This window comes from Sebastes fasciatus, chromosome 18, assembly GCF_043250625.1.
Source record: "Sebastes fasciatus isolate fSebFas1 chromosome 18, fSebFas1.pri, whole genome shotgun sequence".
In the NCBI taxonomy this organism is placed as follows: domain Eukaryota; kingdom Metazoa; phylum Chordata; class Actinopteri; order Perciformes; family Sebastidae; genus Sebastes; species Sebastes fasciatus.
Window position 1 is genome coordinate 20,707,906 of NC_133812.1, and position 16,125 is coordinate 20,724,030.

The window sequence follows — 16,125 nt, forward strand, 5'->3', positions numbered from 1 at the left end:
TAAATGCCAGTCAGGTGACTTGTTATCCTGAAGAAGAAACATTCATGTTTAGAGGTTGAAATGCATCAGAGTTATTTCTGTGCATTGTTGCTGCTATAAATACAACCAGTGCAGTCGTGTCTGAATCTTCTGTTTACTCACTGTATAGCATCCCTTTCTGCAAAATGGAAGACGCTGGATATGAAATACCTCACAAACAAATACAGGAAATATAATAATGTTTGACTTTGATTGGTCCCAGTCCTCTGGAAGCAATAAAGGATGAATTGAACAGACGGAGCGTATTGTTTTTTTTATCTTTGTGGGAGAGAGCAGAGGTGATAAAGACGAACAATTGCGCTAAATTATCTTTTCTCATTTCTGCTATCCCACTCTTGTCCCACAGCAACGGTTCAGCCAGATAAGAGAAACGTTCTCAATCTTTCAGCGGAGCGATAAGAAGCCCAGAATTAGTCTGGACAAAAAAAAAAATAGTCAGGAAACAGAGTGGCCTCGGAGTCCGCGTGATGTCTATCTGGATTATATTTCCTGCAAAGGCAGATAGAGTGAAGCTGAACACAACAAACATTTCAATGGAATAAGCTTTTTATATAAAGTGGTCAAATCTGTGGACAATCATTTCATTATTAATGGATTATTCTAATGTGGGACTTAATCCTGGTTTTGGCTCCCTGATGTTTAGCAGCTTTAAATGTACCTTGAGTTGAGGATTATTCTAAGGATTGGAGCATTTAAGGAATTTATGAGGAATTATTTATCAAAAAGTAGTGCAACAGTTTCTACAGACGACCTTCACACCAAACTGAGAGAGAGATTATTTGGAATTAATTTATTGAAACTGAGTTACAATGGGTCGAGAATGAGCTTTCACGCTCAGGACGAATGTGTTGTAACAGAGGAAGGGTTTCTGACACAACTTCACCTACTTCCAAGTGAGATATTGAGAGATACAAAGGTGACATTCACACTCAATATCAGACATCTGTTGTCATGGTAATATTGTAGTAGGATTGCATCTGGACCAGTGGGCAACCTCCGGGTCTGAAAAGTGAAGCCAATGCTGAAGTGCCTTAAACTTGCATTCAGTCTAATATCCAGCAGGGGGCGACTCCTCTGGTTGCAAAAAGAAGTCTGATTGTATAGAAGTCTATGAGAAAATGAGCCTACTTCTCACTTGATTTATTACCTCAGTAAACATTGTAAACATGAGTTTATGGTCTCAATCACTAGTTTCAAGTCTTCTTCAATATAGCATGATGTTCATTTAGTAAATTATGGTCCCATTTAGAGTCAAATAGACCATAAAGCAGGGCATGCTTTAGGGCGTGGCTACCTCGTGATTGACAGGTCGCTACCACAGCGTTGTCCAGTCTGGGAGTTGTCCGTGTTTTCGTCTTACAACTTTGACCCTTTTTATAGTGTGTTTTCAGTTCATGAAAGTTAACTGGAACAATTTGGTTGCCTAAAAATGTCTTATTCAGCGTTCGGTTGCACTTAACTCCACCTCCTCGTGTCACTTCTGGTTGCAAAAAGCCAAGATGGCGACAACCAAAATGCTGAATTTGAGGCTTCAAAATAGCAGTCCACAAACCAATGGGTGACATCACGGTGACTACGTCCACTTCTTTAAACAGTCTGTGATCTGGACCCATGTATGAAACATTTTTTGTACAATATTGAAGGTCCAGTTTACAGTGAAAAGAGGAAAATGTAATAACTGTTAGTAAACTAAATAACCAAAAAAATTGTGTAGATAATTAATTGAGGTATTTTAGCGACTTAAGCCTTTAAAAAATACTATCAGTAACCGAAAAAGCCTTTCAGACCCTAATTAGATAATTAATGAACAAAAACGTATTGATAATGACAATGTTGTGTATAAGACTTGTGCAATATGTTTATATTTTACGGTCTTTCAGGCACGTTTCTTTGCTCCTAGTGTGTACCACAGTTTGTTGCTTTTATTTTGTCATTTTAGTCTTATTGTGTCTGTGGTCGGTGTCGTCATGTCATAATTTGTTTTATCAAGTAATTTGAACACAAATATAAAATCTTTAAAGCTGGAAGTGATTCACCGAGTCTTGTTGTTCTTGATTCGAATGACTCAGTTGTTGGAGAGCAGTCACTGGTTTGTTGTTTACACAGAGAAGACCGGAGCGCAAACTGTGACTCACACTGACATTTATTACAGATAAATCTGTTGTTGTTTCTGTGCATGAAATGCATCATTTTCTGTGGAGCAAAGGAGAAAATGAGCCCTTCAGGTGTTTAGAGCAAAAATGTAAAAGCTCTCAAGAATGAATCAAAAAGCACAAATTGCATTAATATCTTAAACGTGAGATCATCCATTAATTTCATTACATTTTTAAAGGTTAAAGCTCTGCCAATTTAATGCAAAATTAAAGGCTTTTAAAGTACAAATCATAAGTATTAAATTCAGTATAAATTGCAATAAATGTGTTAATAAATTAAATAAATTAAGACTTAAAACACACAACACAAATCGAAACCACCACTTATTAAAAGATTTTTTTATTCACAATAGAAGTGTAACAAATATAGTTTATTAAAAAGTCTGCTGCTTATTAATATCATTTTAATCCATAAACTCAGAAGATTTTTATATAAATGTAGAACGGCTCATTTGCCGGAATGGAATATTTACATTTTTTTCAATAATAATATTAACACAATAAAACAGATTTCCCCACAAAATTAAGATATTGCATATAAACGCAAAGTAAACTATGTGCAATGGAATGATTATCAGCAATATTTTGTACAGATACATTTCTGAGGTTGGTTTTCACGCATTTAAAACCTTTAAAGGGCAACGCCAAACATTTTACAAATTCAGATTATTTAGCCACGTTTAGTGATCGTGCACCACTTGTGAAGAAAAGCAATGATGTCAGTGTGATATAAATTAAAAGTTTCTTTTGGTGCATTTTCACATGGACTGACTTAATTTTGAATTTATAAAAAAAGGTGGCATTCCCCTTTAATATTCACCAATAGAAAGGCATTGGAACGCAACACATCATCAACACAATATTCAGAAAAATCACCAAAAACAATTAGAAAAATAACAAAAAATAAAATAAAACTCTGCATATGGAAATGAGCGGATGCCCGATGTCACACTATGTGAAGCTAAAGCAGATCTCACACTGACAGCTCACATTGAAAAACCAAATACATTCTGCATTTCCTTCCTATTCAGGGAGTGAAACGACCAGATCAGTGTCACATGAGTGAAAACAACATGATTAAAACTGTTTCAGGTAAATCCAGGAGAACTCCTGCAGAAGTAAATCCAACCACATGTAGGGCTGAATGTTGTATCCCAGCTTCCTGACTTCCCATCAGCCCTTTAAGTCTAAATTACAAGCCAAAACACCGGGTTGCAAGTTACTTTAACATATTTATAATCCCCAAAAAGCCCTGAAAATCTAATTTCAGACTGCAGAGTTGCTCTAACAAATCTCAACATGATGGAGGGAGACTGTTGTCCTCTAACTGGAAACCACGTTCATTCAAATGCCCATTAAGAAATCTATGAAAAATGACTACCAACGCACACCATCATACTTATTGTAGGAAAACAACAACAAATACAACCTCCACCATTACAATCTTTGTAAGAATACAAGTTTGACCCGTAACCAGAATTAATAAAGGTTGAGTTCAATCAAATCCAGTCATATCAATACCTTAATGCGATAGTTTGGGTGTTTTTAAGTGGGGTTGTATTAGGTACTTATCCATAGTCAGTGTATTACTACAGTAGATGATGTAGATGTAGATTTCTCCAGTTTGGTGTCTACTGACACTGGAGCAAAGCAAAACAGTGGAAAGGGACTGCAGAAAAAAATATTTTAGATACCTAAAAAAATCAATATCAGTTTAAGTGTATGCTATATTTAGAATATTTTCACTGGTTTACCTTACCGTCAGACAGGCCTTGCTAACGGGGAACTGAAGCTGTTGTATCCATCTATGCACTCGCCAAAGCAACCAGACTCCATTGAAAAAACCTGCAATTTTACCTTGCAGAAAACGGGAGTTGCTGGTCTACCGCTGCGTTGATCAGTTAGTTTGTTTGTGATAATATGTGACTTTAGTGAATCCGAATTAACTCTTTAAAACACTAAAGTCACACAATAACACAAACAAACTAACAGATCGATGCAGCGGTCATCCAGCAACTTCTGTGTTCTGCAACGCAAAATAACAGTTTTTTTCCAATGAAGTCTGGTTGCTTTGGTGAAGAATAGAAAACGGCTTCAGTTCCCCTTTGGAAACATAGTCTATATAGCGGTCTCACAGCAAGGTAAAGCGGCGAAAACATTCTAAATATAGCGTACACTTAAACTGATATTGACTTTTTTTAAATGAGCCTTTCTTTTAGGTGTCTAAAATCCGTTTTGCTGCCTCCCCCGTCCACAGCAGTACATTGCTTTGCTCCCGTGCTGGCACTCCTGTCTGTTTCTCCAAACTGGGGGCGTGCCGATCGTCATCTACTGTAGGTAATACACTGACTAAGAATAAGTACCTCATACAACCCCACTTCAAAACACCCGAACTATCCCTTTAATGTTGCAATAAAGCCTAAAATAGACACTTTTTTAAATGAAGCTCTGTTTGGAGTTTTCAAACCATTTGTATCTAAGGAAACAACACTACCACCAGTGATTGACTCCATTATTGCCACCCACCATCCTGTGTTCTTCAACTAAAACACACTTAATCACCACTAAAGCATTAACTGTTTGCAACAGTTGAACTATTTAACTTGCCCTAAGGTGTCTGTTTTTTCCCCAGGTGGAACATAAAACAGTTTTAGTTTCTAACGTCTGACTTAAACTGACGGAATAAAACTTAACGTGACACGAGCTGATAACCTTAACAGATCAATATTTACCAACACAACTTCGCCATTTTTGAAATTTGCAGGATAAGAAGCCAATTATGGGGGCAAAAATTAAAAGTGTCTTTATAATGGACACTGAGCTACATTATAGTTTTCCTTCATTACATGCATTCTCTGGGCCAATAAGGTGAACACACGTCTCTACAAGCTGATATCAGTGATGAACTTGTCAAACAAACACAGAGGAAGCAGAATTATGCCTTTTTTGTGCCTTAACACTATACCGTACGATGAACACTAACACATCTGGTTTATACTATATTGCTGAATATTCATATACTGTATGTCCATGTTCATGTGTCAGAAATGAAAACAATAAAATGTGTTATCCATCATGTACTGATACGCCTCATGTGGCAGATTTGGATAATTTCCTACGTTAATGGCGGCGTATCGTCGGTCAGAAACGCTAACAGACCCATCACTCCCTCTTTTTTTTTCAGGAAACTACAGACTTTTCTCTGGCTGCGCACATTGCTTCAACTTTTTTGTGCTTTCCAAGATAAAAGAAAAACAAAAGCACAGAGAAGTGAACACAAAAAAGACAAAAATAAATGCATATAAAATATTCTTCACTTCACATTGGATGGTACATTCAAACAATTCCTGTCCTCCCATAAGATCGACTCCCAGGTCCCCCTTTCTGGCATTAAACCACATGATTCTGTGACTTTAAAGGTGCCATGTGTAGCATTTTTTAACACCTGTAATTCATCGGTGACATTATTGGTATGTATTTATAAGACCATTGTGGTATCTTAAATCATCGATGTTAAAAAATGCACGACCTATAGGACCTTTAAGTTCTTTATCGACATCAGTTCAGGATGTCTTTTTTTTGGTAGATAAATACACAATTACCCACAAAAAGTTCAGGGTCCAGTCGCGAACCGTTAAAACCCACAGCGCCACTTTCCAAGTCCTATGTTCACTACTACAGAATAAATTAACACAGTCAGCAAAAATCAACCGTTTACAATACAACATCACATGGATAATAAATGCCTCTAAACCAACTCTGACTAAAACAAAAACACAGATTAAACACGAGGACACTGTCGTCTGTACAGTGATGTGAAGAACATGGAGGGATTTCTCACAGCTCAGAAACTCAATATTCAATTTGAACGATGGGAAGGCCGACTGACTGATATGTCCGTGTTGGTCATTACATGGGTAAGGGTGAGTAAAATTTGGGAAATTAGCATTTGGAATAATTACAAACAGGTGAAAATCAAATAAAAAACTAACATTGTCTTGGATTTAATTGGATTGAAAAACCATTTGCAAGCAAAATCAGTAGCTCCGTTGCCCTTTCTCTGCTTTTATACTCTTTAGTTTTTATACATTTGAAGGTTTTATGAGCTCTTCTTGTTGCAAGGGGACACTATTTAGAGTAATCTACTCGTAATCACATCGTCTTGCAGCAGAAAACTCAACAAATTTTGGATGTATGAGGACATAAAATGTGAAAATGACTCTACAGTCACTTAGCTCAGGTCTCCTGTGGTCTGTAACAGGAAGATCTCACCACTAGATGTCAGTGTAGTCCAGGAAATGACTGGTGACTGGGACCTCTACTGGTTTCAAACTATTTTAACGGTGGTTCCTGACCGATGTTGACCTCGGGAGAAATAAAAGACTTCATATTTTAATCTTGAAATGATTTCATGTGATCCTCAGACGGACCTTTGGTGGTCTGATTTCCACAAAGAAGCCAAGTTTTCACCAACTCTTGAGCGACTTTCAAGCCAAAATGATCAAATTAAAAAGCAGGAATTATCCTTCAATCAGTGTCTAGTTTTGGTATAATCCTCATCTGAGGCACTGGGACTTTACGTAAAGCTCTAGGACTACTTAAAACTCTTTTGTGTTTGCGTGAGCTGCTTTTCCCTCCAACTCCTCGTTCTCAACAGTGAAGGCACTAGATTGAAGACTAAACTGGATTTTATATCTGGCTACAGTTCTGTGTGGCATCAGGAGGAATCTTTACCATAAAATCACACTTTGATGAGTTTGATGAAAATGTAAAAACAACGATAACACATTTTGTACCAATACAGTCACACGCCCCCCCCCCTCCATGTGTGGAGGATGAGGGGAACAAAAAAAACGACAGAATGGTAAAGCTGTTTTGAATCAGTATGGCTTCTTGTGTGTGTGAAGGTGAAATATTACAGCAAAGTCGAGTGTCTGCGTCTCCTCATAGAGGAGAGAAGATCCTACAGGCTGCCCTACGCTGGAGCCGGAGGACGGAGACAAGAAGAAGAAGAAGAAGAAGCGATACAACCGAAGAAGAGGGTTCGACCGATACGCAGGTTTGCTGATGAATATGATCAATCAGTATCCTCTGTAGGGGAGACTTTTAGGGTCTAAAAAATCAGTTTTTACGCATAAAAATGTTCAAATTGAAGGATATTAACATTTTGCAGAAGGTGGAATAGTACAAAATTTCTTCATTTCAATGACCATAATCTAACTAGAATATTGATCCTGAACGTTTATTCTAGAGCTGCAACGATTAATCGCCAACTATTTTGATAACTGATTAATCATTTTGAGTCATTTTTTTAGAAAAAAAAGTAAAATTTTTTGGATTCCAGCTTCTTAAATGTGAATATTTTCTGGTTTCTTACTCCTCTATGACAGTAAATTGAATATCTTTGAGTTGTGGACAAAACAAGACTTTTAAGGGACTTCATCTTGGGCTTTGGGAAACACTGATCGACATTTTTCACCATTTTCTGACATTTTATAGACCAAACAACTAATCGACTGATTAATCGACAATAAAAATAATCATTAGTTGCAGCCCTAGTTTATTCTTGACTTAGCAAATTGTAGTTTGCCAAAACATAAGTATATAAATAAAAAAACTTAACTCAAGGTACTTGCTTTTTTCCAGAGCATTCAACTACATCTCACAGGCCAACGTGTCATCATGCTCCAATACAGCTGAGAAAACCATGAAATGTGGTTGACAGCTCCTCAAAAGTGGACCTTGAGGTAAGATTTTTTAATATTTTGGGAGTCAGGCAATGCTATAATTTACTTTCAAAACCCTGTAATCATTGGTAATGAGTTTTGTTTCCAGATAGTAATGAATAAAATCCTGAGGCGAAGACTACAAAGAAAAAATAGATTCATATTTGTCGTGTCTAGAAGGTAACACGCAAATCTCGAAACTCTCGTGAGATGGTTAAGGTTAGGATAGGTCGTCGGGCAGCGAGTCTCATGAGAGTTTTTTGGAAGTTTTCGCAATTTGGAGGTTACCTTCTAGACACGACCTATTTGGGCTGTCAGTCAAAAAACGTGTATCGGTCAAACCCCAGAAACATCGGTGCAAATGTGAGGAAAAGAAAGAAATCCAAGATCCAAAAAGCCAGATAAAGATACGGATGAGATAAGCAGAAGGAGATGGACAGCTTTGTGTAAACGTTGTGGGGGGAGAAAGTGAAATTACTGGCAGGTAGCGAGAGCTGGTGCGGCTGGTCGTCCTGCGTCACACCCAACACTCGGAGGAAGGAAGAAGCAGTCAGGTGTTCAGGTAATGAGGGAAGGGGACGGGGACGGGGAAGCAGAGGTTTTAAAGTCCTGTGAGTTTATAAAAAGAGGCTCGGGTTGTGCTGCGTCTTTCCTTTACTCCCACAGAGACAACCACGTGTTTTTATAAAAGAAATCGCTCCTCTGAAGACGGTAGCAGGTGGAGGTGGCGGCGGCAGGGAAACCGGTTCCTATTCAGATATTGAAGCGGTACAGCAGAAGGAAAAAGACGACGACGCGATCGTGTGAAGCGAGCGGAGCGTCCTTTAGCTCACTGAGTCAGCCCGGTAATCCTCAGACGGGAGCTGCAGTCTTTCTGGGTTTCGATGCTCAAAGCTCAGGTCCAAAAAACATCATGGAGACGACTGGTTTCAGGTCTGTCAGTGTTCTCCTTCACAGAAAAGAAGAAGCTGTAGCTACGAAACAACAAAATCACTGACGAATAATGTGATAACTGGTCAGAGCGTTTCCTCTGGAGGAGTTAAAAATGACTGGTGGTGAAATAAACTGCCGCTTAATGTAGTGACATCTTCAGAGACGCACCTGTCTGACGATTTCACTGCATTATTTAGAGTTATTACGTTATCCGGCAGTAAATGTGTTGGTTCTGGTCAGCGTCAACAAAAAAAACAAAACTGGATTCTACAGCAAGAATTCAGCGCCAACGGGCTCGAATTCTGTTTTTGATCCCATTAAAAATAAAAAAATCCCAATCAAGAGGCTTCTGTAACCATTGGGGACTCCAAATGGCTAAACTGTTTTCAGACAGACAGCTGGAGGCTCAGGTTTACAGGATCAGAGGTTTCTCGCACTTGTTTTGGGGCGTCAGCTCAGGAAGACTCCAACTACTCCACCTCGTTGGGGAGGTCTGTTTTGTCCTTCTTGATGACGGGCAGAGGGTGAGCCTCGGTGTTGAACACCCAGTGGTCGAACGGTAGGTGGTCGTCGTCAGAGAAGAGCAGATAGAGGTACCTGAAGGAGACACAGAGGGAGAGAGGTTATTAGCAGCATCACAGCTATGGCCATAATGAGTGGATAGAACGTGTTCAAATTCATTTCTAAAGATAACAACATAAGCACAGATATTGTGATCAAGGGCTCTATTTTCAGTGGAACTACCTGCTGCACAAGCACATTTCTCCACCTCACACAGCCCTTTGGCACATAATGCTGCTACACCTATATGAGTCAAAACAGCAGGTGCACTTGGAGACGCCCACGACTCACTGATTTGCTCGGGTTGTTGCACATGCACCATTAAAATGTGGCCCTACGACCATAAAAATACCTTTTGGGAAGTCAAAAGACATCAACAAATGGGGAAAAAAACAAAGTCTGACATTTAAGGAAAGAAAATGCCAAAATATTAGTAAGAAAAACTATGCAAAATTTACTTTTTGACTCACCAGCAAAGGGGACTTGTTTATGAAAAATATCCACCAAGCATATTTTTTACTGGCCAAAATAATAAATTGCCTTTTTTGTGTCACATTTACATTTGTTTCAGTACATTTCATTGAGATAACTAGAAGTGCACTTGGAGAGCGCAGACCTCCGCCAAGGCAGGTTTAATTTACGTCGCTGAACATACGACTGGATAAACGAGATTTGGATTAAACTGCACGAGTTGTGTGAGAGTTTCTAAACGGATGTTTTGATATAGTTTTGCTGCTGTTAAACGTGGTTTCAATTTACGTCAGTATATCAAGACTTTTCTGTTTTTTTGATTCTCCGTTCATCGTGGAGGCACAAGAGAAAAATGTTTTCTTCATGAATTCAAGGTAACACGGGGTGAGTAATTGATATACAAATGGTGATTTTTTGGGTCAAGTATCCCTTTAAGTCTGAATTGTGTATAGAAATATGACTATAAACACTTCATGAACTGGAAAATAGCAGCAACAAGCTTACAAATGACAAATTTACTGAAGGTTCCCACCAAGTAAGGTCTAGTTTAATGTTAGTATAGCTGAATATTTACTATAGTAGACTATAGTAGAATATAAACTATATCAATACTATAGTATTACACAGCTTTGTTGAATACTTGATTCTGATTGGTCAATTACGGCATTCTACGGTCTGATATTTCTTTATAACAGACCGTTGCTATGGATACAGTTCTGATGTCGGCCCATTTTTGTGTCAAATTATTGATTTCTCAAGTAAGTAGCAGTGTAATAAGCTTTGCGTCGGGGTCCTGCATCGCCCTGACGGGGTTTATTTCACAACAATGACCCGCTAGCTGTACATTATCCCTTACGTAGACAACTGAGAAAACTACATTCACTGATGAAAACGTGAGAAGCAGTTGAAAGCTCTGGAGAAAGCTTGTATGTGGATTTTTTTGTTAAACTATACCTGAATCTACTATAAATGATCCAAAATAAAGTCACAATCTGCTGCAGGTTCCTCCTGATCATCTGATTCTATGCACTACAGACACTTTATCAGTACTCAGATAAAGACTCTTTCAAGGAAATCTTGAGGGAAAATAATGTTTGAATTATACAAAACACGTTGAAGATGACTCTGTTTTGGGATCTAAAGTGTTTGCTGTTCAGTGTTTGAGATATTTCGAGATATTATTTTGTGCTCAAAAAGCCTCTGCAATATTTATCAGCAGTCCTGCCAACAGAAATATGAAACAGATGTGTAGCTGAGAGGAGAGGATGGGTGTGGACGGGTTTATGAAAGTTGAAGTGATGAAATTCTGCGGTCGATGTCATCAGATCTTATGAAGCAACCCAAAGATAACATAATCCATCAAAAGAGGGGTTTAGTAAATAAAGAGAGTTTTTGGACAGTTGGCTGGTCCACTGTGATCGACTTCAGATTTCATCATGAGTATGGAAGTGCAATAAAAAGAGAGCAAATGTTTAAGAGGAGACACCCTGGGTGAACGGGGTAAAACATTTAACTAATAGATATCGCCATGAAACTTCCCCAGTTGATTACTTATATTAAGAAATTCTTTTTTTAATACAAGTTTCCTGAAAATAGTATGTTTAAATATGCAAATGATACAATATCTTATTAAATAATGTGCCAATTTGCGTACATTTCCAGAACAGAAATCTGAACACTGGATTAAGCCAGGTTCAAAATCTTGTTTCATTTTGTTGACACATTAAAGTCAAAGGTTTTTACATAGGGAATGTTGGATATCTCTTTTTATCACTCTATAAATCAGAAAATAGTGTCAACAGCCATAAAAAAGTCAATTTCCGCCATGTTTTTAGGAATAAAATGTTCTATAAATCAGGCTATGAATGATATATGAACAAACCCCCCTTCAGAATATAGATAGGAATGAAACTGGGAAGGTTGGTGGATGTTAAGTGCTGCTGAAGTGGAGATTTCTGGCTGAGGAAAAACCTCAGACATTACAGGTGAATAGGGTAAACATTTTTAACTAATAGATATCACCATGAAACATCCCCAGTTGATTACTTACATTTAGACAATTATTTTTTGTATTACAAGTACAGCTTTCAATCGATTCGAATATTTAATCGCACATTTTTTTTATCTGTTTAAAATGAACCCTAAAGGGAGATTAGTCAAGTATTTAATACTCTTATCAACATGGGAGTGGGCAAATATGCTGCTTTATGCAAATGTATGTATATATTGATTGTTGGAAATCAATTAACAACACAAGACAATGACAAATATTGTCCAGAAACCCTCACAGGTACTGCATTTAGCATAAGAAATATGCTCAAATCATAACATGGCAAACTCAAGGGTTTCTCAAGGACGTGTCAGTGTGCTGACTTGACTATGACTTGTCCCAAACTGCATGACTTTAGGAGAAATCTACAGATCTATATAGACAAAGTAGTAAAATAAACACCTAAATGTGTATTTTGGATCTTTTCTTTTCCACTATCCACTATCCACTATGTTATGGAAGCAAAATAGCCCAAAATCCTCTGACTGAAGACGAGGGACAATCCGTGTGTCAGCTGACTAAAACTAATGATTCAGCAGAGGAGCTGCTGGTCCACGAACCCCTCCACCTCCACCTCCACCTCCACCTCCACCTCCACCTCCACAACAAGACTCCCGTCCTCCTCCGCCTGCCAACAAACCACCAGAAAGCAGAGAGTGATTGAAGGCAGACGGCGGTGTGAAGTACGGCCGCGTCCTTGGCAGCAGCGACACGATGGATACTGGAAGTGGCTCCTGCACGACGCCAACATCCCAGAGTAATATTAGGAGGATTAGATTTATGGGCTTTGCTGCTAAATGGGATTGATATTTCCAGGTCCGTCTCTGATATGGTGGGTGTGACTGATGAGGCAATCATTGTGTTGCTGTCCAGGCTGGTGGTCAAGATGAAAATACATTTTATCACGCCTCTAAAGTTATTCATTTCTCACTTTGACTTCTTCAGAAGGAGTTTTTTGACACTGTTCAACCGAAAACAAAACTGTATGTCACAGCCTGGTGGACTTGCGACAGGAATCCAGACTTCTTACTGTGTATGTATGTGTGTGTGTGTGTGTGTGTGTGTGTGTGTGTGTGTGTGTGTGTGTGTGTGTGTGTGTGTGTGTGTGTGTGTGTGTGTGTGGTGTAATTAGGAGTAGAGGTGACGCTTGTTAAAATTTACTGCCTATATAAAAAGCTGGATTTGATGGCACCTCACCCCCATCAGGCTCTGTTAGGCTAACCTTGACTTCCTGTCAACAGCTGTCTGGCGTAAGGGGAAAAAACGATAGAAGAAGAAGAGGAGAGGAGGAGGTGAACGGGGGAGAGACGGAGGATGCAGGTGAAGACAATGAAAGTAAAAGAAACTGAGAGGACGATAAATTTGGAGGAAGAGTGGAGGAAAGAAGAGTGCAGAAGATTTGTTGTTGCATCATAAATTAATTCAAATACAATCTACAGTATAAGAAGTAGACCTCTAAATGAGATGACAAACTTAATGTATATTAACATGCAATTAAACACCACTTCAGTCAATCAAAAATGATGCTTCTTAGTTTCAGGTGATTATACACTAATGAAAACATAGTTATGAATATTATATCCTGCTAATAGATGCCTCAAATCCTACACCATATATTCATCTACAGCAAATTGATCAGCATCTATTTAGATAATCGATTATTGTTAATCATTTTTACGCAAAAATGCCAAAAATTCACTGGTTACAGGTTCTGATATTAACACTCGCTGATTTTCTACAATAATGAATTAAATATCTTTGAGTTTTAGACTTTAGGTCGGACAAAACAAGACGTTTGAAGGCGTCACCTTCTACTTGGATGTACATATTTCACTATTTCAGTCAACTATTTCATACTTTTTAGACCAAAACAGTAATTAATTATTCCAGAAAATAATGGGCAGATTCATTTATTCTAAAATAATTGTTAGATGAAGGGTTAATCACATTTAAATGAATGAATACATGAATATTTAAACTGTCAAAAAAAACAGAAAAAATTGCAAATGTGTACTCGTCATATTATTGTAGCTAAAAAACAATTTCAGTTTTAAACTCTGATGTGTGCAATAATGTTCTTTGTGTAAACCAGTAAAACCCACAAACCCACGCCCACATAAAGTCCATGTACACACACTTGTTTCACACTTGTTAAACTGTAGTTCATGGTTTAAACCAGACTGTCTTCCTGAACACAGTTGGAGAGCCATCTGAGAGGGGAAGCCCTATTAGCCAGCAGACATCACACTGTGTGGCTGACAACACGTTTAAACAGCCATTTGTAGACACACACTCTCACACACTCTCACCCTCACAAACACACACACACACAAGAAGGCAGTTAAGTAAAAAAATCAGGCAGGCGCCTATTAAAGAGAAAGTGAGAAGTAGTAGCTGCCGGTGGTGCGTTGGGACATGTGGTGTTTTTCACAGTTTCTGTCTTTCTCTACTATCTAACATCCATCTGTGACTCTCGAATGCAGCATAAAGATAGACTGATACACATGAGTGATAACTGGTCTACTATTGTAAATATGAGCCGCATTAAGAGTGGTTTACTTTTATATTAAAAATGTTTATTATGAAATCATTCTGGGTGGATTTTACTTGAAAATGTGAAAAATAAAAACCTGTTCAAGCCGTCTTGAAGCTACAACATTGTGATTTCACGTGTCCAGAAAGCATTTTAACAACAGCACCTGCAAAGATACACTCTGTAGCGTAGGTTAAAGGGTTTTGCAGCACATAACGTTGTTGAAAGGACGGCGTTGAGGCGACATTGTCACTCTCAACAATCACTGTTTTCTTACCGTTGAATGTAAAACACTTTATGCGCATTCTCAAGGACTAACAAACATGTCTCTTGTGGGGTTTGGAGGCTGCAGTGTTAACGTCGGCCTAAAGCCTTCATCTACTCTTTTATTGACATGCTTTTATGTTACGTAGAAACAAACAACTGTCCTCTACAGCTGACACAAATGTGTATCTTGTCACTCCTGTGCTCGTGGTAAACGCTCATGCATGTAGACGTAGAACATAACTGCAATATTAAAACACTGCTCTACAGCGCCACAAGTTGTGAAAAACCGGCAGTATCGGAGATCTGTTGTGCCCACATATTTACACCCCTGTATCGCAGAATGACAATAAATGATCCTTGAATCCCCTCAGATTCACTCAATGTGTTTGTGTGTGTGAGACTATATTGTGTTGTGACCTTGTCAGTGACCTTAGCATCTCTCTGGAGCTCAGTCTGAGTGAATGACAACATCATAGTTTGTTTGTGTGAGACATCTCTGTCGGTTTGGGGATGCAGGGGTCGTGCCCCTCCATAAAGTAAAACGACAGCACAATCATAAGAGACACAAGTGTGAGCGTGTGTTCAGTCTGTGTGTCTTACTTGAGCGTCTCGGCCAAGTAGAAGCTCTGCTGCACGTCGTCGTGGTTGGGACTCTGAGCGTAGACGTCTCTGACGCCGCTGTAGCCTCCTTCTACTCTACAGTGCTGCTCCAACGCCTGACAGAGGGACAGGAAGAGAGGAAGACATCAGTGACTGGCAACATCAATCAGGCTCTTTATGTACTTAAAATATCACTAAACCTCAGGGCAGATGTTTGCTAAATATAAAAACAAGTTAAATAAACTGACCTCCTGTCAGCTTCCTTCCTGATTTGAGTTGTTTTTAAGAGCATTAAAAAAAAACGCCAACTAAAGCAATGTTACCTCCTGAAATAAAATCTCTCTAACTTCCAACTTCCAAACTGTCAAGCTCTTTCTGAATACAATATGACAAAAAGCTTTTTTCTTTTTTTAAATTCACTTATCGAATGTTAATTACCTGCACAGCCTCCCAGCCCCACTCCCTGTATTTGGGGTCGTGGGTGAACCTCCACATGTACATGTAGGTCTCTATGACCTCGGGACGGAGGATGAAGTATTTCTCGTTCTGGCGAGTGGCGATGGCTTCGACCCCGCCGTCGAAACGAAACGCCTCCGGGCCCAGCTTCAACGCTAGAGAGGGGAAAATATTGTTGTTATCAAGCAGCATACAGTCAGATTTTATCTTATTACTGCTTGACTGTGATTACGTATAATATTTATATTAATCCATATGTTTACATAACATTATGTTAAGTCAATGTTCTCTTGAAAAATATAATAAAACATTATTATTATTATTATTAATAATAAT

General features: G+C 38.6%; 1 protein-coding gene across 1 annotated transcript in view; it reads right to left on the minus strand.

Annotated features, from left to right (window-relative positions):
* Positions 1-2,518: 2,518 nt before the first annotated feature.
* Positions 2,519-16,125, minus strand: part of man1a1 (mannosidase, alpha, class 1A, member 1) — a 152,980-nt gene continuing 139,373 nt past the window's right edge. Inside the window, exons 10-12 of the mRNA XM_074614732.1 lie at positions 15,772-15,944; positions 15,334-15,449; positions 2,519-9,448 (exon numbers count right to left, since the gene is read on the minus strand). Of these exons, the coding sequence (XP_074470833.1) occupies positions 9,322-9,448; positions 15,334-15,449; positions 15,772-15,944 (416 nt within the window). The 3' untranslated portion in view covers positions 2,519-9,321. The remainder of the gene's footprint in view (positions 9,449-15,333; positions 15,450-15,771; positions 15,945-16,125) is intronic.